The sequence below is a fragment of the Sander vitreus genome, chromosome 2 (assembly GCF_031162955.1).
Source record: "Sander vitreus isolate 19-12246 chromosome 2, sanVit1, whole genome shotgun sequence".
Lineage (NCBI taxonomy): Eukaryota > Metazoa > Chordata > Actinopteri > Perciformes > Percidae > Sander > Sander vitreus.
Window position 1 is genome coordinate 7,755,143 of NC_135856.1, and position 27,060 is coordinate 7,782,202.

General features: G+C 39.4%; 2 protein-coding genes across 5 annotated transcripts; both read right to left on the reverse strand.

Moving 5' to 3' along the window:
* Positions 1–407: 407 nt before the first annotated feature.
* On the reverse strand, positions 408–11,810 carry LOC144533739 (beta-1,3-galactosyltransferase 5-like). Of its 2 annotated transcripts, none has more exons than XM_078275298.1 (2): positions 11,636–11,810; positions 408–7,573 (listed from the first exon to the last, which is right to left on the reverse strand). In XM_078275298.1, the coding sequence occupies exon 2, from the start codon at positions 7,566–7,568 to the stop codon at positions 6,516–6,518; it is 1,053 nt and encodes a 350-aa protein (XP_078131424.1). In that variant the 5' UTR covers positions 7,569–7,573; positions 11,636–11,810; the 3' UTR covers positions 408–6,515. The 2 variants fall into 2 exon arrangements, with proteins under 2 accessions (XP_078131424.1, XP_078131416.1); XM_078275290.1 differs by having other exon boundaries at positions 11,529–11,807.
* A 1,345-nt stretch (positions 11,811–13,155) lies between these two features.
* LOC144533718 (beta-1,3-galactosyltransferase 2-like) lies at positions 13,156–23,938 on the reverse strand. 3 transcript variants are annotated; one of them, XM_078275264.1, is made up of 2 exons: positions 23,767–23,938; positions 13,156–14,997 (listed from the first exon to the last, which is right to left on the reverse strand). In XM_078275264.1, the coding sequence occupies exons 1-2, from the start codon at positions 23,837–23,839 to the stop codon at positions 13,997–13,999; spliced, it is 1,074 nt and encodes a 357-aa protein (XP_078131390.1). In that variant the 5' UTR covers positions 23,840–23,938; the 3' UTR covers positions 13,156–13,996. The 3 variants fall into 3 exon arrangements, with proteins under 3 accessions (XP_078131390.1, XP_078131399.1, XP_078131406.1); XM_078275273.1 differs by having other exon boundaries at positions 23,760–23,849; XM_078275280.1 differs by lacking the exon at positions 23,767–23,938 and adding an exon at positions 20,348–20,606.
* Positions 23,939–27,060: the final 3,122 nt, after the last annotated feature.

Genomic DNA, 27,060 nt, shown 5'->3' on the forward strand with positions numbered 1-27,060 from the left:
CTCTGTCACTGCCAGTCTTGTGTACTTGACTTGACTTGAGTACTTGAAAAGCAATACTTGAGTAAAAGTACAAGTATCTTACCAGAAAATGACTTAGGTAGAAGTTAAGTCTCCTTTTAGAATATTACTTGAGTAAAAGTCTTAAAGTATCTGATATTTACAGTACTTAAGTACATTTAATATCAGAAAATTGCTATGGATGCTTAAGTATTAGAAGTCAAAGTAAAAGTAAAAAAAACTTTGATTATGAACTTTATGACCAAAGGTGTGTAACGTTATCTTCATCACCACTGTCACTGTCTGGGTTTTCATTGTCTGTTACCATGGCGGCAGAGCCTGCACCAGGTGCTTCCATGACACTATCAGTCATTATGCTTCCCCCTCTTCTTCTTTAGTTTTGGCCTATGTGCCACTTGTCACCAACTGGAATGGAGCATGCATTATCTTAGCAATTTAGGAGCAATGATTTGCCATATTTCCTTTTTATCAGTGTAATACATTTTTCCTGATTTTATTTTGTAGTAAGGAGTAACTAAGATGCTTAGGGGAAATGTAGTGGAGTAAAAGTATACATTTTATTTAGGAAATTTAGTGGAGTAAAAGTAAAAGTTTCCAGAAAGATAAATAACGAAAGTACAGATACGTAAAAATTCTACTTAAGTACAATAGTGAAGTACTAGCACCTTTCTGGCTACACTCCTTACTTAGTGCGTGTATAGGGACTTGAGTAAGAAGTGTGCCAGAACCAGCGACCCTCCGGTTTACCAAGCCAAGTCCCCAAAGACTGCTACTGCCCCCAATAATTAATTTACCTAGTATTCATACAGGATCTAAATCCTACACATTTTTTTAAATGGATGGATAATGGATCTATTATTTTAGAAGGAAATTCCTACACATGTATGACAGTTCATAGATGGATTTCATGCAGTGTATGTCACAGCCAGCTGTGTTAGGTGAGTGTAGATTATATCTGATGTTAGCCTGCCCTCTTCTGGAAACAGGGCCAACTGAACAGAAGCTTGATTCAGCAGCAGAGTAAGAAGGACACAGCAGAAACTCAAAGTTCAAAACTAGTTTGGTTTTACAAATGAAAACCACTTTTTTTTTTTCTTCTTCTTTTTTTTTACAATATTGGCCCATTTCTTTATACAGCAAAATTGAATTTCCAATACATAACACATAACAGATTAATTAACACCTTCACTTTTTTAAGTGGCAACATGTTCATCACAGCTGGCAAAATGACAAAATGACGTGAACTTAAAAATGTTTAACTTCAAAATGGAGAATAAAATCATGGTTTTAATGTGATGATGTAGAGAATCAGTTTATGTTTATTAATATGTTTATTAATATTATTTAGAAACCAGGGTCCTAATTACAGACAAATGTCCTATCTTAAATTTTTTTTGCAACTGCTTACACCTTTGTTTCACCGTTTAATTTTTTCAAAAATTCTGAAAAACTGCACACACAAAATGCAAAACGGCTAATTTCTCCTTCAAATGCAACACTGCATTCAAAATGCCATACACATCTCAAATGAAGCATTAGCATCAAATGGCAAACACTGTTTTCATTATAGTAAATTTTTATATACCATGTACACTAAAAATCTAAAGGTCGTTTGTCTTTCATAGGCTTATATTTACATTTCCATACAATGTTCTAGAGTGAAAGTAATTTGCTGAGAGGGGCTGAAAGGTACACTGTATCCAGCAATACAATGTTGAAACAGAACATATTTATTTGGCAGGTTGGAATTATGGACGCTCCTGTAAAGCAACTCAAGCTGGGCTGGACTCTCAGTCCAGCTTCTCTCATGGTCAATCTGTGGTTGATCACATGATCAATAAGTCTGGCCCATATCTCATCAGAGATCATCAAGCCAGGTCCCTACAGACTGTGCTAGCACCACCCGAAAAATCCAACTCTTCCTCCTTGAACCTGTACTCGTCCTTTTCCCTCCTACTGCCCTTGCTCTCTGTCCATTGTTGGCCTCCATTGTTCGGGGCGTCCATGTTGGATTTTGAGCTCGGTGTACTCGGGGGTTGTCCGAGTTCCGAGCTCGGAAAACTGAGGTCAGGGGGCATGTTTTCGGGTTTGACCTCGGAAAATCCGACTTCCGAGTACAAATGGAGCTTGATGGTGTTTTAAACGTCACCTTCCAGGCAGCTAACCCTAACCTTAACCCTAAACATAACCATTGCCGCGCTACCTGGAAGGCGACGTTGGGGGCTTAAAACACCTAACACCACAAATGGAACGCACTATACAGCAGTGATTGGTTAGTGATCAGTTAAGCAATTAGTGTTGTGAACATGTGAGGGGTGGGTGTGTGACCTGGTGAATAAGGGTAGCATTATGATTGGTTGTGTTTGGAAAAAAGGAAAGTAAGTCGCTTCCTGTTAGATTTTTGTGTCTTAGGTAGAGAACTGTGTGTAATGTTTTCAAATAAGTGTCCCTGTGTCTTGCTGCCAGAGATGGGGACTAGAGCTGTCTTCCTCTATAATACCATTCAAATTCCATGTTATTTTTTTAAATATTCAAATAATATTCAAATATTTAATGCTCGTGTGCAGCCTGTTATAAATATGTACTACACTACTCAGGCGTATGCATTGTCAATACCACTATAAGCATGTGGTTGTTGTTACACGTTCTGTCCACTAGAGGGACTTCCAACATCAGCCTGGCCTTGAAGGGGATCTACGTCATGGCACATTGCATTTCTGGCACGCTGCTCTCTGTTTACGTTATTTTCCACCACGCACACAGGACAAACACAAATCAACAAATAACTCTGTAATGAAACATTATCTAACAAGTGTATTGAAGCGGCTCTGTTGTAAAGGCTAATGTTGCTCGGTTAGCACAATGACATCATGTTAGCACAGCCGAAAACGATATGTCATAAACGAAGTAACAATAGTGTTAGCCACGATGCTAACAGCATTAATAACTAAGCCAAACGGTGCTGTCATTACTGTTTTAGTGATTTAAAAGCAACCCTTTTCTTGCAGATTGTCACGTTACTGAGAATACAGCTGTTAGAAGGTAATATATGAAGACAGCTGTAGGGCAGCTAACATAATCTTTAGCTGTCTTCATGAAGCTCCCAGCTAAGCTCCTATAACTCGCAACGCAGTTAGGAAACCAGAACGAGCTAACTATTAATAACATAAGCATTTTGGCTCGGTGGATGTCGATTTTAAAGTGATGTTAAGACTATTTCACGTCCATCTTCCGATTTCGAGCCGCAGCCTGTCACTCCCCCCTGTACTAACGTTACTCGGTACGTAACGTTAGCTCACAATGCCTTGCGTTTCTCACTCCCTTAACTTACTGTTCATCAGACGTGACATGAGAAGAGGGAGATTAGCTAACGTTAGCCAACCAATTTATAAAAACAAATCACATTAGAAAAGTAATTTCAGCACTCGAATAGTATTGATTTTTTTACTATTCAAATTATATTTGACTGGAGTTTGAGTGGTAGGTAGCAAACATGTTTAGTTCAGCATTGGCCGTCTAACGTTCCTTACCGCTTCCTTTTGCTTTAGCTAAGACCTACGGAGGTTAATTCCGATTGTTGTTCGCTAGATGATGAAAAGATGAATAAGCGTTTGTTTGTTTGTTTGCCAAACTTTTCGGGGTATTACAAATTACGTAATCCTTTATGTCCCGCTAGCTGCCACCATGTTTATTATTAATGTTGGTGTAACAGGCCCTGGGCATGAGGCCTGTGGTCAGATTTAAATGTTTTTCTGAAAAGAACAGGAAAATGATGAGACCGGCAACAGGTATTGTTTCCTTCTCTCGCTTCTGTCGACTGTACTGTGTAGGCTACTGTCTACTGTACGATCTTTAATAAAAAGAAGAAAAAAAGCCCTGTGTTGCGTTTCTGCACGGTAGACTTATCAGTGCAATCATGATCTCCTTGGCTGCCATGATGGCTTTTTTCAAGGACGAGAACAAGTGTCCAAAGGGGTGAAAACCACTTTAAATCGGGTCACCTTATTGAATGTAGTGTGTCCGAGGTTCAGCTTGTGGGTTTTGTAAGGGCCAGCATGAGGGACAACACCTACAAAGTTGTGGTGAGTTTTGCAGGGAGGTTGGTAACGTTAGTTAACATTATCCGTTCACTTTAGCCAGGCTACTGTAGCCTTCATACTGTATGAGTCATATCAATCATTTTATTATTTACATGATTACCACTGAAAGAACTGCTATTAACTGTACATTCACTATATAAAAATCACTATGTTTGGAGGAAAAAGTGCACAAGGCTGTCATCGGATTGGAAGTTTCAAGAGGCTCTTTCGTGGTTGTGTCTTCGACTATATTATTCAGTGGTGCGCGGATGAGTAGTTCCTTCTCTCTGAAATGAAAATATGTACACAGTCTTGTACCTTTGACTTTTTTTGATTTTCTGTTTGTTTTTTTCACTCAAAATGATATGTTGTATACTTGAGTCACATCGTAGCGGGTTAGCCTAAGGCATGGTCTAAAACTCTTTATATACAGATTTTTCCAGACGTCAATGGGAGAAATGAATGGGAAATTTACTTCCGGAACCTAAGGTCTCTTGGAGGAGGGGCGCGAATGTTGAGGTCTATAGGATAGCACTACAACCAACCAGAGCAACGAAGAAGCAATGACTTCAGTGCCGTTCTTTGTTCTTTTCTCAAAGAAAAAGACTCCAAGTCTTCCAGAGACGCGGCTAAAGCTGATTCGAAAGACCACTGTTCACCAGCAGCAGCAGCCATCTTCTTTGTTTTCAAGTAGCAGGGAATTCACGTGGAACCGTCGCAACTCTGCCGTCATTATGTTAAGCCTGCCCACCGACTCTATACACGATGTGATTGGCCTGACTAGAGTTTGGTTTTTCCAGCTCGCAAGCCAACAGAGAGTTGCTAGATGACCCTGGCTGCAAATTACATTTGCTGCCGCTAGGGTGCGTCTAGATTTCTAGGCTAGCTGAATGCTGTTAATTCTATTAACAAAACAGTACAGCTGGCGGAAGACATTACACAATCAAAAGTTAACTCTGTACATATTAACAGTATTTCATGCTTAAACAGTACAGCTGGCGGAAGACATTACACAATCAAAAGTTAACTCTGTACATATTAACATGCTTAAACAGCATTTAACATGACAGGGCTTTACGAAATAAAATCACATAGGAGCCTCAAAATAGGACAATATGCCCGATGTGACACACACGTTGTAGACGCAGTGCACATTACATGGTTGTGCTCTGTAAACAAAAAATAGGTTAGTAGCCTACCTCAATATTTGGTCTGTACTGTAGCCTACTGTATGTTCATGTGACAAGGCAAAATATTGTTATTAACTTAAAAGTAAAGCATTCCTGTTTTTTTGGTCATAATGCAATAGCCTGTTTACACTAAATTCCTTATAGCTATGCAGTGTTGTGAGCAGCCCGAATGGAACGCAGCAGGTGATACAACACTAATTATAACCAAGAGAGACTTAAACAAAGACTTGAGACATTTCTAAGTGTACTTTGGATGTGTTTTAAGACTCGAGAAGACGGTGCCTTTAAGTCGGTAGCTCCTAAGCTGTGGAATAGTCTCCCAATAAACTTAAGGTTGTTAGACTCTGTGGGCTCTTTAAAAAAGCAGCTAAAAACCCATCTATTCAGACCGGCATTTCATATGCGTGTTAAACGTGTGTCTCCTTGTATATTTTATTTGATGTTTTATCTTTGCTTTATTTAGGCCTATATGACTGTATTAGATTTTAAGTCTTCAATTGTGAAGGACTTTGTGACTGGTGTCTGTGAAAAGTGCTTTATAAATAAACTTTGCCCGCTTGCTTGCATTGCAAGAAGTATTGAGGCAGCTGCTGTGTTGTAAAAGGTGACGTGCACATACTATAACGGACTTGGTCGCGAAGAAAATGAGGCCACATTTAGCAAAAGTTATTGAAACTCAAAAGGTTCGATACATTTACATGTATAAACTCAAAGGAACCGATTCTGTGAAAAGAGTCGGTCCGCTGATGATTACTGCTGCTGATTAGAGTAAAGGGGGTTAGCTACCGAGCTAGCAACATCGTTGGCTCAGGCTCACTTAAGGTGGGCTGACCTTTTAAGGTGGACCAGCCATACAGACCTAACAACAGTACTACTGTCACTTTGGCAGTTATTTTGAATTTAGTACACGGCATATGCCTCTAGTAGCTAAATTCCTATCCTAACATATTATGGGTTTCGTTCCTGAATGCAGAATGTTTCTGTAATACCAAAAATCCTAAATGTCATCCTAAACTGAGACAAGATTTTAGACTTAGGATTTAGGCTAGAGAGATTTCTGTAATGTGGCCCAAAAAGACATTTTTCTGTCCAACCAAGGAGCAAGGTGCTTGCATGTTCTCAGCAATCTCAAAATAAGTATGCTATATTGTAATTTCTGTAAAATATTTGTCAGATTCATTAAAAAATCAAATTCTTCTAAAATCAGTCTTGGGTAACCTCATGAAGTTCAACATTTAGCTTCTGGCTGTCTGCTCCTCTCCCAGTAACTCGTCATCTGTGAGATGCTAGTCGTTGTCATAGCGATCACTTTTGAAAGGCTGCAGCTGCTCAGAGGATGCTTAGGGTCGACAATAAACATAGTATTTTCAGGAGGGTTGGTGGGGGAAAGGCCCAGGTGTTTTAGGCACATACCCAGGTAGGCATCTTCTATGAAGATCGGTTTAATATGAGGAGCGACTCCCAGGATCTTGGCAGGCAGGTCCAGGGACATGACGTAGGCCATGCCCAGAGGATATGGAGGGTACTCTGGCTCAGCAATCACGTTTGTTGGCATGTAGAACTTGTTGAAAGGGTTTCTCAAAACCGGGCTGTTCCACCACACACAACCCGTCATGTAGTTTTGTTTGGCCGTTCTGGGATCCAGCAACAGTTTAACCAAATTCGGGACATGCAGTAACATATCAGAGTCAATCTTTATGACATAGGAAGCCTCGGCACAGTGCACAGCCAGCCACTCCAGCATCACCATTGTCTTGATGGTCAGATTGCGGTAGCTGTCCTGAAAGTTACTCTGGATCAGATCATGGTGCTGCAGGTTCTCCTGTTTGAGCTTCTCCTGCTGCAGCTCAGCATCAGCTCCCCCCGGTCGGCCCAGTATGAAGAGAGTCTCGATCGGCTGACCCAGAACCAGTTTCTCATTTCCCCATGTTTTCCGGATGGTGTCCCGAGCTGCCACGTCACTGGGTGCAACCGGAACCATCAGGACCAGGAAAGGAGTGGTGTTCTTGCACGCCGGTGTGTCGTCCATGATAAACTTGTAGTCTCGTGGATAGGCCACATGATACGGCCCAGGATCCTCCCATTGTGGCTCTGGTGCCGATGCTGCCGATTCTGGTGCTGATTTTGGTGTCGATGCTGTTGATTCTGGTGCCGATGATAATGCTGGAATAACCCTCTTTACCTCCAACATCCGGTCATAGTTCAGATAGATAAAGAAGAGTGACACTGCTACCAGGATGCAGATGAAGATGCCTTTTAAGCATCTCTTCCCGTTCCCCATTAAAACTACACAGAAAAGAGAGTCAAATTATGACATATCAGCACTTCAATCAGCACTCAACAAATATAATTCTGATAAAACAGCAACACACAATTGAAATGTCATATTTGGCATTATCTAAATGCCAAGCTCCCTCAGGCCATAGTAACACAATCCAATAACAATATGCTTTGAAAGCTTAATGCATGCTTAATTACTGGAGCACCAGTGTAATGAATGACAGGGAATCTTGTCAATGTATCAGTATTTTCACTGAAATCCCATAGCAGCCTGATTTAAAACCATATTCAAGTGTGTTATTTCTGGACTTGGTCAGCCAAATTGATGACAAAGAGGCAAAAGTTAGTGTCGGCTAAATTTTGTCTGCCTTAAACCTTCTTTGAGTCAAAGAAAGTACACATTTTGGGAATGTCATTACAGATGGCCGATTTATAAAATATTTAACGCCTCGTAACTCAGGTGCCCCAGAGAAAAAGGTTTTACAGCTTAACACATTAGTGGTATAAGAGAGGAGAATAATAAAAAAGTATGAGATCATACTTAACTGATAAGTTTGAGAACATTTCTACCTGATACCAAGTCATAAAGGAAAAAAAAAGTAGTAAGCTGATTCAATGGATATCATTCTTCAATCACATTAAATTGTGATTCACATGAAATGTTGCATCAATATTAACCATGAAGTTAAAACACAAGCCCACAGTAAATACTACACTAATATGGTAAATTCATATTTAATGTCAGCAAAAATATTTGATAAATTAATTTGTACTGTAACATTTGCACCATAACATCTACAGTGGGGCAAACAAGTATTTAGTCAGCCACCAATTGTGCAAGTTCTCCCACTTAAAAAGATGAGAGAGGCCTATACTTTTCATCATAGGTACACTTCAACTATGAGAAAAAAAAAAAAATCCAGAAAAATCACATTGTAGGATTTTTAATGAATTTATTTGCAAATTATGGTGGAAAATAAGTATTTGGTCAATAACAAAAGTTCATCTCAATACTTATATACCCTTTGTTGGCTTTTCACACACCGTTGCTGGTATTTTGGCCCATTCCTCCATGCAGATCTCCTCTAGAGCAGTGATGTTTTGGGGCTGTCGCTGGGCAACATGGACTTTCAACTCCCTCCAAAGATTTTCTGTGGGGTTGAGATCTGGAGACTGGCTAGGCCAGTCCAGGACCTTGAAATGCTTCTTACTAAGCCACTCCTTCGTTGCCCGGGCGGTGTGTTTGGGATTATTGTCATGCTGAAATCATTTTGACCCCACGGGGTGAGATCTTGCGTGGAGCCCCAGATCGAGGGAGATTATTAGTAGTCTTGTATGTCTTCCATTTTCTTATAATTTCTCCCACAGTTGATTTCTTCACACCAAGCTGCTTACCTATTGCAGATTCAGTCTTCCCAGCCTGGTGCAGGTCTACAATTTTGTTTCTGGTGTCCTTTGACAGCTGTTTGGTCTTGGCCATAGTGGAGTTTGAAGTGTGACTGTTTGAGGTTGTGGACAGGTGTCTTTTATACTGATAACAAGTTCAAACAGGTGCCATTAATACAGGTAACGAGTGGAGGACAGAGGAGCCTCTTAAAGAAGAAGTTACAGGTCTGTGAGAACCAGAAATCTTGCTTATTTGTAGGTGACCAAATACTTATTTTCCTGAGGAATTTGCAAATAAATTCATTAAAAATCCTACAATGTGATTTTCTGGATTTTTTTTCTCATTGTGTCTCTCATTGTTGAAGTGTACCTATGATGAAAATTACAGGCCTCTCTCATCTTTTTAAGTGGGAGAACTTGCACAATTGGTGGCTGACTAAATACTTTTTTGCCCCACTGTACATGTAATGCAGCAGTTCGGAACATAAAGTATGACTTGATGATTTATTTCATAATAACATGCAGGCTTGTTGATCTGTCAAATGACCCCTAACAGATTAAATTAAATAACAGTCAATTATGGTACATACTTTAACTGTAATAGGCTTTTTGCACCATTAGAAGGGCATACAAACTTCAATGTTAACCAACTTCAAAGAATATTTTATAGAGATATGAGATTTTAACTTTACAATATTATACCAGTATTTGCCAATTCCCCACACAGTGAAATGATAGATAATACAGTAGAAAACCGCTTCGAGGATTAAGTGCTCGTGCCGCCCCCCATAAGTCATAAAAAAAATGCGCCCCGGGCGGCTGCCGCTTCGCCCGTGCCAAAAACCGCCACTGTTGGGCGGGTTCTGTTATGATGACAACAGAGATAGCTGCAGGCCCCCTCCTTAAACACATCAGACTGAAAGGGGTTTCTGACAATCAAGTTAGGTCGGAAATCACACCAAACTGGAAAGACTACTTCTAGTGGGCCACGATTTGTGCAGTAGTTTTTCTTTTTCTTTTCTTTAAACTAGAAAGGGCCTCCCCCAAGCTGTTGCCACAGTTAGAATCACACAATCATCTAAAATCTTTTTTTTTTTTCTCTAGCATTATAATTTCGATTAGGCTACTTGGAGCTGGGGGGTTATGGAAACACAAATCATGACAAACAGCCACGGACCAAACGTAAAGTGCAAAGACAGCATTGGTCATGTAATCTTATGGTGAAGTACAACAGGTTCTTCAGTCACACAACACAGTCATGCCTTCAGCCAAATGCATCGGCACGCACCACAGATCTGACCCACTCTGTTCCTTTGGGTGTGACAACAAAATGATGCTTGATTATTATAGGCTTGTTGTTTGTTTTACATTAATGTTTTGAGTATTTTTAGGATTGTATCAACGCAGAAATTATCACATTTAATACAGTCCTTAATGGCTTATTATGTTTCCATTATGCAGAGGCCAGTTTCTAAAATGTGAGGATTGTTCTGCATTGGGTACTTTTACTTTGAATACTTTCAGTAAATGTTCCTGATGATAGACTACTCTCATACTTTTACTTAAGTGACAAAATTCCAATGCAGGAGTTTTACTTGTAACAGAGTTGTTGTTTTTTTACACTGTGGTATTAGTACTTTTCCTTAAGTAAATGATCTGAATATTTTTTCCATCACTGGCTACACCATAATGAAATGTAAATAGGCCAACATCGCAGGTTATTACCTTGCCATGATGGTATAAAAATGTTTACTTGTTTGGGTGTTAAGTTCAAATATAGCCTAGTCCTGTAACAATTATTACATAATTGTGTAATTGTCCATTTTTTTTACATAATCCCGGTTTCTTTGTTTAACCGCAATTAATTGCTAATATTAGCGAAAGTCTTAAGGCTTATGACTCCTAATTGTTGATTTCGTTTAGATATGCCAAATTGTAATTATACAAGTGATTATGGTCGGACTATGTATTTTTACCATTTCAATTGTTAGTTTTTGGCACTTGACTCTATAAAGGTCCATAGCAACACAAATTACAAGGGGGATAAAGTGAGAAAAAATGTTTTATGATAATAAAGAGGCGTGGTTTAGCCTAATCCACAGCGATCAGGAGATCCACTTTGCCGTTTAAACAATGTGGAATAAAACGTATAAAAGTCCAAATCTACACAAAACGCGCAATTAGTAAGTTGACAGCAAATTTATATACATGGCATTTAGGAAACCTTTATTACAACGTTGGCACGGTAAGATGTCCAGACTAGTGCAACAGTAATTTTCGTTTTATTGCGTCCTGCATATGCGTCGATAATGGTCTCAGGTGAAAGCCAGAGCCCTGAATTTTTTTTTTTTTTTTACTAAAGCAGTAGGCCTATATGAAATCAGATGTATTACCTACCACCATTTAGTTGTTTTGTGTTATTTAAATTAAATATTTATAACTCCGCGTATGCTGCATTATAGGCCTATTCTATTATGTTTTTATATTTTAAATTGCTATGTGTTTTCCTTTACATGAATATACATTTACCCCATAGACCGGAGTAACACTATCATAGTACCCATACTTAGCCTACCTTTTACTTTTCCCCGTCCCTATTTCAAAGCAACTCGGATCTTCGTTGTCTTCTCTCTTCTGTATTAGCCTAGACTAAAAGCCCCGGGAGACCAGTGACCATATTACCGGTGTAATGGTCCTCGAAGAATCCAGTGATCCAGCTCACAGTCACTACAATACACTTCCACAGCCCACACTTCCTTGTTCCACTGCTGGACTAGCCAGGCAGCCTACATACACCTTTCCTGTTATTGTTACAACTTCCTGGCCATCTCAATGAACCAACCAAGAAGTAGGCGACTCAGATATTTTACTAAAGTAAAAGCAATAACCACACATCCACTGAGGAATAAATAAAAAAAACAAAAACAAAAAACTATTATCTGTTGATGTAGGCTACAAATCATATAATTTACTATGAAATTCAAGTTTTCAGTAACGTTCTCTACACACTACAGATTACGTCATTTATCTCCCAATCTACAGTCAACCTGGCGTGTCTAATTCCCACTGTAAACACAACCATTCATTTACTTGCAGGGTTTCACCATGAGATGGCGCTTCCTTCACAAGGTGTAGTGCGTTAGCTAAGCTACAGTAACCTACCATTTATGGTAGACTACATTGCAGTAAATGAAGCTTCACTACACTGACGATATCCCCCAGAAACATGTACAGTAGCAAGCTAAGTTCACTCCAAGTCAATGCTGTCTATTGCGAAGTAGTGTAGTTATTGTTCTCCAGTCTCTATTCTAGTTTTAGGTAATTTATGTATTTATTGTAGTTAAGTCTATTTAGTTATGGGAATTTAGCCTTTAATTAGGCCTATTTTTTCCCCTTTTTCTTTTACTGACCTCATTGTATTTGTATTTTAATTCATGTCAAGTGGCTGCTTCTACATTTCCAATCTATTTATCTGATTAGTACTTGGAAAAAGTCATATTTTCGTGAGAAAGTCCACAGTGATTTAGCGCAACTGGTAGAGACGGTGCCCCATGTACAGTACCATATTACAGAGCACAGCTACAGGGGTTTGACTCTTCTGTGTCAAACCCGTGTCTTCAAAATGTGTCAACCATTTATTTATTTATTTTTTTCCATTTCTGCCCCAACTCCTCTATTTGTAAGCGGGAAGGGAGAGTTAAATTCCACAGTAACAATACCAAAGCTGCGTCCATAATCTCACAACTGTATCTCAGTGTGTGTCAGCCTACACTGTGTAGTAAAGTATTAACAGTCCCCCTTTTGTGTCCTTATTTTGTGTAGACTGTGAAACGTTGCGGTGCCGAAAAAACACATTCACTCAGATGCTAATGAATGGCTCAATGAAGAGATGATCACCTGTAACCTAGGTTTTGTGAACCCTGCCCACAGACTTTAAAGGCTGAATGATAATATATCCTACAAGCACACCATTTTTTGTGGCTTTGCCTACATTTAGTGTCTTTTTGTAGGCTACTTTTTTGTTTTTTCCTTTAGTTTTATTTCATTTGATTGAGTTGATTGTTGCACAGTAATACAGTAGCCTACAATAACAGTGCCCAATAATTGCCTCTCTTATTGTGTTGAATTTAGATTTGAACCATTTCATTTATTCCAAATGCAACAAAAAAAAAAACAAGAATAAGAATAAAACAGCAAACGCATTAAAATGCTACATCCGAAAAGGACGAGGAAGATTGGTTTATTTGCTTAGAATCTTTTTTTCAACATAAATTTAATGATAGTACCAAAGCTTCATAATGCTTTATCTGCCCATCACTATATGGATAATATTATATACTGTAGAAATATACCTGAATGTACTGGGTTTAAGCCAATCATGGCAAACCAACTGTATGACTGACCACACATTCTGTTGTTACATATGACAATAGAGATAGCTGCAGGCCTGCCTCCTTAAACACTAAAAGGGGTATCTGGCTAAGCCATATTACACTTACTTTCTCACATTTGCCCCATTTAGCCTACCTAACCGGTTTACTTAACCCCACCCCAGTATGCTGTATAGAGTTGCAACGTGGGCGGAGAGTTTTCCATCCAGTCTGTCTATTTACATTTTTTTCTTCGAACAATATTCTCAATGATACTTGACTTAGAAACTTGGGTCTCTACCAGTTAATGTAACAATCATAGCATATCATTTATGTTTGCATTAACCCTGGGCCTAAACTTTTAGCCCCAGGGTTAGGAGTTTTTCAGGAGATAACCCACCCCTCGGTTTATTTTAGTTTAGAATACAGCAGATGTTCTTCACTTTGAGAGAGCTGATACAGCTCAGAAAGTTCTGGAAGCCCAGCTGCCTGAGAAGCACATTTGATAACAAGAAGGCGTTTGGTCAAAATCGGTTTTGTCTTTTAAACAAAAAGATAATTTCTGTCCAACCAAGGAGCAAGGTGCTTCCATGTCTGCAAACAAAATAAATATGCACAATTTTAATTTCTGTACAATATTTGTCCGATTCAGTGTTGGTAAACAAGACGAAGTTCAACATTTAGCTTCTGGCTGTCTGCTCCTCTCCCAGTAACTCGTCATCTGTGAGATGCTTGTCGTTGTCATAGCGATCACTTTTGAAAGGCTGCAGCTGCTCAGAGGATGCTTAGGGTCGACAATAAACATAGTATTTTCAGGAGGGTTGGTGGGGGAAAGGCCCAGGTGTTTTAGGCACATACCCAGGTAGGCATCTTCTATGAAGATCGGTTTAATATGAGGAGCAGCTACCAGGATCTTAGCAGGCAGGTCCAGGGACATGACGTAGGCCATGCCCAGAGGATATGGAGGGTACTCTGGCTCAGCAATCACGTTTGTTGGCATGTAGAACTTGTTGAATGGGTTTCTCAAAACCGGGCTGTTCCACCACACACAACCCGTCATGTAGTTTTGTTTGGCCGTTCTGTGATCCAGCAACAGTTTAACCAAATTCGGGACATGCAGTAACATATCAGAGTCAATCTTTATGACATAGGAAGCCTCGGCACAGTGCACAGCCAGCCACTCCAGCATCACCATTGTCTTGATGGTCAGATTGCGGTAGCTGTCCTGGAAGTTACTCTGGATCAGATCATGGTGCTGCAGGTTCTCCTGTTTGAGCTTCTCCTGCTGCAGCTCAGCATCAGCTCCCCCCGGTCGGCCCAGTATGAAGAGAGTCTCGATCGGCTGACCCAGAACCAGTTTCTCATTTCCCCATGTTTTCCGGATGGTGTCCCGAGCTGCCACGTCACTGGGTGCAACCGGAACCATCAGGACCAGGAAAGGAGTGGTGTTCTTGCACACCGGTGTGTCGTCCATGATAAACTTGTAGTCTCGTGGATAGGCCACATGATACGGCCCAGGATCCTCCCATTGTGGCTCTGATGCGGATGGGGGTCCTGGATTAGCCCTGTTCGAGTTCAACTCCTGGTTACAGTTGCGATAGATGAAGATTATCACTGCTCCCAGGATGCAGATAAAGGTGCGTTCTAAGCATCTGCTCCCCTTCTTCATTAAAACTACACAGAAAAGAGATGTTAAGACATGATACAACTTTTCTCAGCAAATATAATTCTGATAAAACAGCAACACATAATTCAACAAACCACCATATTTGAGACAAAAAAACCCCACAATTTAATGCTTTAAAAATGCAGTTAAAAAAGCTGGAAGAAAATGGTGTCCCTTAAATATCAATGTAATGCTTATCAGTACCATGCAGCTAGTTCCAATAGTATATCTTAGATTGGATACTGACACCAACCATATCTCGGAGCAATGCGAACACATACCATGAGAAAACAGTCACAGATCAAAAGAAATATAAGCTTTTGATCTGGGTCAGTAGGTGTGTCTGCTTCTTACAGTGCAGACACTTTGCTGCTTGCTCCTGCCTCTGCTTTCTCCTTCTCCTCTGTGAGAAACTATGAGCAGTGGCTCTTGGATACTTATAAATCACTGGACTATACATTTTTTGTAGACATAGTAGGCTATTGCCATATTTCAACATGTTTCTGCGTGAGCGTGGCCTACCAATAGCTCAAGCCTGTCCTACAGTGACTGGAAACGTGGAACTTAGCTAAAGCTAATTAGCAGCAAGATGCCTCCCTTCTCCTTGGATGACTACGACAAACTCCTTCAGAAGATTGCAGTTCTAGAAACCAAAATTCACCAGTTAGAAGTAAACGTGGAAGTGAATGGACCATGTGGGAATGACACCACTTTACCATGGACCCAAAACAATGGACAAAAGCATGCTAACACACGGCTAATTAGCACCAACAAGACTACAAAGAAACAGGAGGGCTGTGGAACGGGTAATATATTAACGAGTGGTAGTCCTCCCTGGAACTCTTTTGATGCAAAGTCTAAGAGTAAATAATTTTCCTGGGAAATGGGATGACGACTAACAGGCACTTAACTGCAAACTTAGCAAATTTAGCATCCATTCCTTGTCAGCCACAGGCTGTCCCAAAGGACAGGAAAATCATTTTTAAATCAATGACTTTATTATTAAGCTATCTATCTTGATTTTATATTTTTAACTGAAACCTGGTTAGACCATAATAACAGTGCTGCTGTCAGCTCCTCCTAACTTCAGTTTTATGAGTGAGAATAGAGTGAATAAGAAAGGAGGTGGAGTCGCCATTTCGTTTAATGACTCATCCCAATGTACGCACATATCTTATGGAAATGTTTCTTCTTTTGAATATGTGGCTCTTCAGCTAAAGTCCTCCCCTCGAGCTATATTTCTAAATATCTACAGGCCACCTAAATACTGTGCAACCTTCAATGACTTTACTGAACTGCCGTCTACAATCTGTATTAGCTTTGACTGTGCTGGTGATTTTAACACTCATGTTGACAACCCCCAGGACAGAAGGACCAAATAACTGTGTTGTGTTTTTGAGAACTATGGACTGACTCAGCATGTGACAGAGCCCACACACAATAAGGGGCACACTCTGGACTTGATTATCTCCAAGGGTCTAAACATTTTGAAGGTTGTGGTGACTGATGCTGCTCTCTCTGATCATTCCTGTGTTTTCGCCAGAAACACAGTTAAGTTAAATTAACAAACCCTCCAGTACCAGTAGCATCTGAACTTTTATCTACCAAAGGCCTGCAATTAATTTCACTCCTTCTTCAAAGACAAAATTCAGAAAATTAGACAGTCAGTGCCTCCATATCAAGTACCGGATATGTGTTGTCACAGTGTCCAGGCAAAACAAATTCTAATATGACACAATTTCATACGATCAACCATAAAAACCTGGAGGACATTATACAACATCTGAAAACCTCCTCCTGTTGCCTTGATATTCTACCAACGGGCGTTTGTAAATGTCTCTTCTTTCAGGTATCTTCCCACAGGCCGTGAAAACTGCGGTCATCAAGCCACTCTTAAAAAAGAACAATCTAGACACGTCACTAATGAGCAACTATAGGCTGATATCAAACCTACTATTTTTAAGTAAAATCATTGAAAACGTGGTTTTTCCAACAACTCAACCTTTTCTTGTCACTAAACAACAGTTTTGATGCCTTCCAGTCGGGTTTTCGACCACACCATAGCACTGAGACGGCTCTTGTTAAAGTCTTTAATGACATCCACTTAAACACAGATAGTGGCAAAATTTCAGTCTTAGTATTACTTGATCTCAGTGCTGCATTTGACACGGTCGACCATGACATATTACTAGACCGATTGGAAAACTGGGTTGGCCTTTCTGGCTCAGTACTAAACTGGTTTGAATCCTACTTAAAGAATAGGGATTACTTTGTATCTATAGGTAATTATGCATCTGAGCATACAAATATGACGTGCGGAGTTCCCCAAAGCTCCGTTCTGGAGCCTTTTCTGTTTAACATCTACATGCTTCCACTGGCTCAGATTATGGAAAACAACTAAATAAGTTAACATAGTTATGCGGACGACACACAAATTTACATAACCTTATCGCCAGGGAACTATAGTCCAATACTACAATAATACAACTGACTAAGTGCATTGAACAAATTAATGACTGGATGTGCCAGAACTTTCTTAAATTAAATGAAGAAATATACTGAGGTGGTTGTTTTTGGGGCAAAAGAGGAACAATTAAAAGTCAGTACTCAGTTTCAAACGACAATGTTAAAAACTACAGACAAAGCCATACATCTTGGTGTAGTCATGGACTCAGACCTGAATTTCAACAGCCACATTAAGACAATTACAAAGTCAGCCTATTATCACCTTAAAGGGGTGGTTCAGAATTTTGAACATAAGACCTTATTTCCAAGTTAGCCAGTGTGTAATTTATTAGTGGAGACAGTTTAACACTTTTCATCCAGTCCTTCCAGTTACAGAGTTTGCTGGTGCTAGGCCAGCGCAAGTCAACAGTATCTGCTAGCCTGCCATTAAAAACAGTCTTACCCACTCCACAGTACACCAAAGGCAAATAAATTATAAATGCCAGACTATTGATGTAAATGTCTGTTGATAGAATAATGTTAGAAATAAAACTACCCTTGCATCGCATTGCAATAGTTATACTTTGTTCCCTGCGGAGTGATATTACCTAGGCAACCGAGAAAGCCAGTTCACATGACAATCACGCAAGTTTATTTACCTCCTGCAAGGCTATAAACACACATAACGTTACCGGTACATGAAAGCACACGGGCTAGCAATTTGCATGTAAAATGTCCGAGTTTATGTGACTTTTCTGTCAGTAATTACCTAAAGTTAGCGGTTAGCCCAGCCAGGTATCTACCAAGGATGTAGCTATACCGTTAGCTACACTATTGTCACTCTCCACAATGCATTGAACTGTAACGTTAACTCCACTAACGTTGTCAGTCTCAATCTATCAGTAGCAGCTAGGCTAACGTTATGAAAGGGGCTAGCTTTATTAGCTAGAGTAGCCTACCAAAAGTTATTACCGGTTCATCAGTAGCTGTTGGTGCATCTGGAAAGACGGATGGAACCGTGTTCGTTGTCAGCGACTTGTGGTCCTTTAGATTGCAGGGTTTTTGAAAGTCGTCTGGTCTAAAATGATCACTACAAATTCACAACTTGAGTAGAGTCTCGGCTGGTGTCTCGATGTCCAAGCCAGCAGTAAGAAGCCACAGTTGGTTCCTTTCTGGATCTCGCAATGGAAATTTGTGGAAACTTTGTGGTGCCCATCTGTTTGATTTATTTTTACAATTTGTAAATGCACACTGAATCACCATGTTGCCTAGTCCTTAGTTTCCAATCCAATGCTTCAATACCAATGTACAAGGCTACTACTAGGTGCCCCGACTGGAGTGCGCTTCTTGGTTTACTTTTCGGCGCAGTAACCGGAGCTGAGAAACTAGTCCCTCAAAATGTAATGTGATCATTGAGATGCAAGGGTAGTTTTATTTCTAACATTATTCTATCAACAGACATTTACATCGATAGTCTGGCATTATAATTTATTTGCCTTTGGTGTACTGTGGATTGGGTAAGACTGTTTTTAATGGCAGGCTAGCAGATACCGTTACTCCAGTTAACTTTTTTAATTACCTACCCTTATGGAGAATAAAATGTACCCTAATCATTTAAAAACTGTGCAATCAGTGTGCTAATATGGAGTCCGAAGCACTGCTACTTGGGAGGAGTGATTAGCGCAACACCTGAAAAGCACGGTTGTTACTCTCTGCTCCTCACCACGGGGATTCTCAAGTGCTGCGAGCAAATCACTCCACCCAAGTAGCAGAAGTTGCAGTGCTTCGCCTTCTGAGAATATAGTTCCCAGTTTGTATACGGTTAGAAGATGGCTGTGTCTCACGTGACCTTGTTATTTGAACACGCTGTGAAATCACAACATGTAAATAGAAAAATGTTGGCGGTTATTTTGTCACTTATTGGGAGCAGTAGGCTAGTTGGAGGCGGTTACCTCCAGGATCTGTGCTAAACTAGGCTAGCGGTGGGTGCGTCAGACAGAGTTACAACACGCACGGAGATGAGAAGGGTATGTATGGACTTATTTAACTCTGGGGGATACAGTGAATAAGCCCAATAAGTCCCAATAAGTCGCCGTGTTCCTTTAACAATTGGTTTAATATTTTTCTCTGGCTATAATAGCATGAGAAAAAAAGATGGGTACATTTTGCAATACACCCAGAGAAAGTGGTTGGTCCCCTCAGAATGATGATCAATTATTCATCATATAGCGCTCATGTTGAAACGGTTTACAATGTCCTTCACAATTAAGGATAAAATTAAACGATTATTATCAGGGAGATGAAAACTCAACTGTAAATAAACCGGAATGAAATTCATCAGTCAGTTTCTTTTAAAAATGCGCCTTTGATTGACATTTAACAGATTGCTGTGTAGCCTGCAACAATAATAACACAATCAGTGACATTTACAAACATCCTAAAAATAGTGTTACCCGTCTCTAATATTCAATCTCCTTATCAGATCACCCACAGCTATCTCAGCTAAAACGGTGTAGGCCTAGAAGTCCGTGTGAGGTGCACACATTCTCAACGCACAATTTCCTTTATAAATAGGCTACCAGTTTGTGGGGAAAAGGCACACGCATGGTTTTTGTAAGTATACACATCATATATATATATAGACTATAAAACTTGCATTGGTTAACCTATTGGTTAGAGATGCTACAGTCATACACAACCACAGATATGACTACCATGTGTATGGGTCTGCTCCCATGTGTATATTACTCCTGGCAGAGATACACAACATTATATCAACATTTTACACATTTTAGCTTTAGATTATATATATCATACTTCAATTGCATGCTGAATCACACTTCCATGTCAACAATATGCACATTTCTTTAGTCGGAAGCAAAGAAAGATATGAGAAGTTGCCATTTCACTTACTTTAAGGAAGTATTAGCTCTGTCCTGTAACTGGCTTTCCTTTTCACCTTTTTTTACTTTCACTTTTCATACTCACTGCACTTTTCCATGCCACACACATTTGACCAATGACAGCAATAAAACAACCTGCAAGTGAATGTGACAGTAGCACAAACATAAGAGTCACCAGCTCTGAACACGGAACTTGGATACTACATCCTGTTTTTGTCATAAAGTTATAGTTAGCGCCGCCTCAGCCCTCCTACTCTACAGAGTGATGACAGCATGTGGCTTCTCTCCTCTGTCTGGTAGTGTCCCCCCCCCCCCCCCCCCTGCTTTGCTGCTTGGGAAAGTGGCTCTGAGCATAGACAGTATATAAACTGGACCAACAGATCCCGTTGCTCTGGATGGAGACAAGTGAAGGATATTAGAAGCACTTCTCCGGTGATGGCTGAGCGTTACTGCGCAGCCTCCAACTGAGCTCGAAAACGTAAATGTGCCGTGAGCAACGTGTCTGAAAGTTGTAAGTCTTCTGGTAATTGTGCCAAGAGAAATCTCAATCATTCCCAATCTTGCAGAGACGGAGAGCGTAGGTATATGTAAGGAGATAACATAGGCACAGGCTAATTATTGCTAACTAAAATGCTAGTTAACAATAGCAATTAAACTTAAACAACTAATGTAAGTCAAATAAACAAACAAATTACAGCACTTCCTTAAAATCAACTCACTTGTGCATATTGGACAATTTAGAAATCTGGTTTTAAACCTCCAAACTTGTACTGCTTAACATAATTGTAGTTCTTTTGCATCCTAATCATCATAATTTATTCACCAAATTTATTTTTCAATTCAGAAAGTTTGTGTCTTTCTATTTTTCTTATGATGGTGTCGCTTCTTTTCTGTGTTGTTTTGTTCTTGACTCTATTTCATTATAAATGAGGGCCGCCTCTCAGTGACCCCTCAAGTATAAAATAAAGGTTGAATGAATGATTGAATGAACATTTGCGTAGACAATAAGCCACACAACGGTGAGATTTATGCCTGATCAGAAGTGTTTTCAGTTTTTCAGATGGTCTGAAGGTGACAATCCATATCAGCATAGCAATACCATAATGCACAGCAGACTACAGGGCTAGTGGTTCTTCTTCTTGAAATATTTTTTCTTTATTGGTCATTAAATGATGACTTTTTTACTCAAAATATTACGACTAGCTTTGTTCTCCAAATGGCAGAGAACACTGATGGGAAAAGTTATACTTTTAAATGTGCGGAATGTTTTTAACATTAGCAGAAACACATGACCAATAAGGTTCAGGGGTTTATAAATGAATCAAAATGAATTAATGCATCATTAACATGAATAGTTTGAGGTTACTTCCCAAGCAAGATAGGGGTTGGAATCACCAGAGGCCTCACGATACGATATCATCACGATACTTATGTCACGATAGGATCGCAATTTTAAACATGTTGCAATATTCTGCGATATACAGTGGGGGGAAAAAGTATTTAGTCAGCCACCAATTGTGCAAGTTCTCCCACTTAAAAAGATGAGAGAGGCCTGTAATTTTCGTCATAGGTACACTTCAACTATGAGAGACAAAATGAGAAAACAAAATCCAGAAAATCACATTGTAGGATTTTTAATGAATTTATTTGCAAATTCCTCGGGAAAATAAGTATTTGGTCACCTACAAATAAGAAATCAACTGTGGGAGCAATTATAAGAAAATGGAAGACATACAAGACCACTAATAATCTCCCTCGATCTGGGGCTCCACGCAAGATCTCACCCCGTGGGGTCAAAATGATCACAAGAACGGTGAGCAAAAATCACAGAACCACACGGGGGGACCTAGTGAATTACCTGCAGAGAGCTGGGACCAAAGTAACAAAGGCTACCAGCAGTAACACACTACGCCGCCAGGGACTCAAATCCTGCAGTGCCAGATGTGTCCACCTGCTTAAGCCAGTACATGTCCAGGCCCGTCCAGAGTTTGCTAGAGAGCATTTGGATGATCCAGAAGAAGATTGGGAGAATGTCATATGGTCAGCTGAAACCAAAATAGAACTTTTTGGTAAAAACTCAACTTGTCGTGTTTGGAGGAGAGTATGGGGGTGGAAACATCATCCTTTGGGGCTGTTTTTCTGAAAAGGGACCAGGATGACTGATCTGTGTAAAGGAAAGAATGAATGGGACCATGTATCGTGAGATTTTGAGTGAAAACCTCCTTCCATCAGCAAGGGCATTGAAGATGAAATGTGGCTGGGTCTTTCAGCATGACAATGATCCCAAATGCACCCCCCCGGGCAACAAAGGAGTGGCTTAGTAAGAAGCATTTCAAGGTCCTGGAGTGGCCTAGCCAGTCTCCAGATCTCAACCCCATAGAAAATCTTTGGAGGGGGTTGAAAGTCCGTGTTGCCCAGTGACAGCCCCAAAACATCACTGCTCTAGAGGAGATCTGCATGGAGGAATGGGCCAAAATACCAGCAACAGTGTGTGAAAACCTTTGAGAAAACGTTTGACCTCTGTCATTGCCAACAAAGGGTATATAACAAAGTATTGAGATGAACTTTTGTTATTGACCAAATACTTATTTTCCACCATAATTTGCAAATAAATTCATTAAAAATCCTACAATTTGATTTTTCTGGATTTTATTTATTTTTTCCTCATTTTGTCTCTCATAATTGAAGTGCACCTATGATGAAAATTACAGGCCTCATCTTTTTAAGTGGGAGAACTTGCACAATTGGTGGCTGACTAAATACTTTTTTGCCCCACTGTATTTCAATTTATAATCTTTTTTTACAACTTAAAATGTTTCCCAATTTCAAATGACATCCCCAAAAGGAAACTTTGTCAACATCTGTTTTATCTAAAAAGATACATTTCTCTGTTTGTTCATCTTACTTCAATTTTATTGCTGCAAAATTGCTGCTTGAGATTATCAAGCAGACAAACTAAGCAACACATAATAGATCGATACTGGGCGTCTATGCATCAATACTACAGTATTGACAAAGAAAATATCGAGATACTATGCTGTATCAATTTTTTTCCCCCACCCCTAAAACAAGACACAAAAGAGGATGAACAGATGGAAGAGTGGTCACTCAGCAGAGATAACATTAAATGAGAAAAAGGGGATCTACTGGAGAATAAAACAATGCATAATGCCCGAGAGCCTTCCTGCGTTCAATTCCATATAGGCTGTTTTTTATATTTCTGTCACCAGGCGCCTGATTTTACGGTTTTCCTTTACATAAATGAATAGGCCTACATTTCCACGATAAATTGTGCCAAAATAATTCATCAGAATGCAGAAAAAAATTGTATTGCACGCTGAACTTTTCCTGTGCGAGAAATGGACGTGCCGAAGTCATGGATGTAGTTCCGCACACATTGTGTTCCGGTTACCGTAACTTACCATTTACCTTTTCGCGTCCCTATTTCGGTTGTCTTGTCTCTTCTGTAGTAGACTAAACGTCCCAGTAGAACAGTGATCATATTAACGCTGGTATGATCCTGGAAGAATCCAGTGATCCAGCTCACAGTCACCTGAGCCTGAACACCGCCCGCATTAATCACCTACTCCTCACTTCCGTGTTCCCCTACCTGCCGTGGCCAACTTCCTGTGCGCATCACAATTAATCAACCAGGTCTTTTTAACATAACTTTCTCTTTTTAGAGTCTAACAAATTGTGACTATTATCTTTGAAGCATTGATAGAAAAGTGTGAAATAAAAAAATATTTTTTGATGAACTTGTTGATGTATGGGGACATGAATACCTAAAAGTGGTGCAGGTTGTTTTATTCCTAACATTTCCCCCTGTACTTTGGAATTTCATTTTAGCAAAAACGAGGTAGTGTGTCTCTAGTCCTTGCTAAGGGCTACTCGATTTGTCTGTGTGCCACATGCAGTAGGTCTATGTTTTTTTGATGTTTCATTTTTTTTCTTTTCATGATAATCATTATTAGAGCCATATTGGTTCATGTTGAGTTCTTGTACAATGGCAGATCTATTATCTTGAATGTACATTGTATACATCTCTGCTTTCAGAATAAAACTGTTACAATTGTAAAAAAAAATATGAATCAACCATTACTGGTGGAAGTAGTAGGCTAGGCCTACTCAGATATTTTATCTAAGTGAAAGCATCGATAACCACAGTGTAGATATACACGGAGGAATAAACAAAAAATAGGTTCTCTGCTGACGTACAAATCCAAACCTTTACTATATAATTAAATGTAGGCTTATTCAGTAATATTCTCTACACACTGTTCACTGTTCTGACTAAAATAGCCTACTCTCTGTATGATAACACTGGAAATGTAGCTTAATTTAAATTAGAACTAATTGGAAGTTTACCAACTGACCACATTTGAACTACAACTTGTGCTAAATGACAGTTGTTGTTAACAAATGTCATTGTTAAAGGCATGCAGGTTTTTAAGGGCTATATTTAATTTATGGGTGGATCATCAGAGTTGCTGCAATTAAGGGATTTGTCTGCCTTTTTGTAATGATTTCCCTGTTAAATAATTGGCTATTAACCCCATTAAATTCACCCCAAGCCTATCGAATGATCCCTAACAGATTAAATAAAATAACAGTCAACTATGGCACATACTTTAACTGTAATGGGCTTTTTGCACCACTAGACGGCATATTAAATTTAATTAGCTGGCGTACTGACTTCAATGTTAACCAACTTAGAATCACTTTCACAAAGTTGACATTGTACAACTCATAAAAGTCAAGTAATTTTGTGTGATTGTTTTAGTCCTTCTTCTTTCACTTTTGCATAAATTAGCATACATTTGTAATGCATCCATTTTCTAAAGAACAAATCCTTTAAACCTTCATCAGGATCCTAGAAACCTAAGTAAATACAGGATAGCAGAATATACAACCCCTTTCTCTAAATATTAACAGTTTGCCTTACTTACTGGTTTCAAATGTATCACACAGGTAAGTCTAGGGCCTATCACACAGCTCCAAATGATACAATCTAGGAAGTCAGATACACACAATAAATTAGGATAGCATGTAGATATAACTCAAAGGACGTAAATAATAAGTCAACTAAAACAGATTTCAGACAAACTTATTGGGGTCTCAGCATGGTCTCTTCTTATATAACTTCTCCTTGAGAAGGTGTCCTGTTGAGCAACACCAAACAAGACACTGAAACAGCACACCCTGGTGAATATAGTCTACCTGATTAAGAAGTAATAGAAAAACATGTTAGCTGTGCATTTATTTTATATATATATATATATATATTTAATTGCTTGCCTTTCATTGCCAATATACACGTAGGCCGGACCTAATACAGTATATGCACATACTACGTTGCGTCAACATAATAAAACATACATTTATGCTTCAACTTGTTGCTAATTCACTTAATAAAGTACAAAAACATCCCTTTAAGGTTTGATTCACACAGTTTTCAGAGTATACTAGTAGTGTTATTGTATTTAAAAGTTGACTTCCCCATATCTATAACCAACAGATGGCTAACAATGTAGATTTTCTTTACTGAAGAGGAAACTATGTGAACTTAGTTCAATCTTGCATGTATTGTAAGGCTGGAATCAACAGTTGTCCAAATAATGTCATCATTTCAAAAGTACAAATGTCATCTGTAATATAATGAGCTTAATGACAACAGATATTTGATTGATTCCGAAGTGCAAAACATTATCTCTCCTGTCCCTGACACAATGATCTGCATATCATGCGCCCTTAGATTAAGTGTTGCGACACAAGATATCTGTGACAGTTTGTTAGGATGGAATATCTCCAAGTGCTTATGTTTACACAAAGACCAGTCAGACAAGTAGTCATTGCTTGCCCACTGGCACACATTAAATAAACTCACTTAAGTCATCACAAAGCTTAGAATTGTCTTTAAAGGAGATCAACTTCTGTGATAATCTTCTGCTCTGCAACCAGTCCAATGTTAGCATTGTCTCCCTGCGTGCTCTGTTCCATAAATGACTCATCACAAGTCAGCTTTTCCTAGAATTCCCTGTTGTCTTTAATGAGACTTTCTCAACTGCCTAGTCCATTTCAAGACAACAGAAAAATGTGAGGGTCGATAATTTAAGCATAACAGAAACAATTATGGTAATAACAGAACAGGAAAATAGACCGATCTGTGGAGAATAATGTCCCTGAGCTTATGGCCTTGTTTTTTTTCCTCCTGTTTGGTACAGCATGTAGAAATATATTTCAAGTGCTTATTCTTCATGCATCTTAAGCGGATAGAGTAATTTCCTTACATACAATAAATACTATATCTACAAAGATAAACGTCTCCCTTCAACGCATATGGCATCTTGTTCAACAATGATCTGACTGCTCTTGAGTTGCACCCTCCCTTGAGCTGCAGATTAGATGTATACAGTTAGTAGCATAACAATTTTGTACAAAAGTGTAGGCTATAAGGATGAGGTCACACAGTGCAGGCAGGGTGGCATGTGAAACCTTTCAAAAAGAACACAGAAGCTCAGATTACAACACACACACACAGTGTGACATCATTCTCTGCTCAGGACATGTTTCAGCTCATACTGTAGTTTACGGCTATTTTAATGTTCTGAATGTCGAGTACAGCTCCTTGAAACCTCAAAGGTTTCTGGACCCCACATTGGGATCCTCAAAGATAGTAAACTAGGCTGTTCAGAACCACACTGCTGCATGATACAAATATTC

What these genes read in the sequence shown, in the direction of transcription:
- LOC144533739 (XM_078275298.1), bottom strand. Translation starts at nt 7,568, where the DNA reads ATGGGGAACGGGAAGAGATGCTTAAAAGGCATCTTCATCTGCATCCTG.
- LOC144533718 (XM_078275264.1), bottom strand. Translation starts at nt 23,839, where the DNA reads ATGATCACTGTTCTACTGGGACGTTTAGTCTACTACAGAAGAGACAAG. An exon ending in CGAAATAGGGACGCGAAAAG is followed by an intron (nt 14,998 to 23,766) that starts GTAAATGGTAAG and finishes TTTTCTGTGTAG; the next exon opens with TTTTAATGAAGAAGGGGAGC.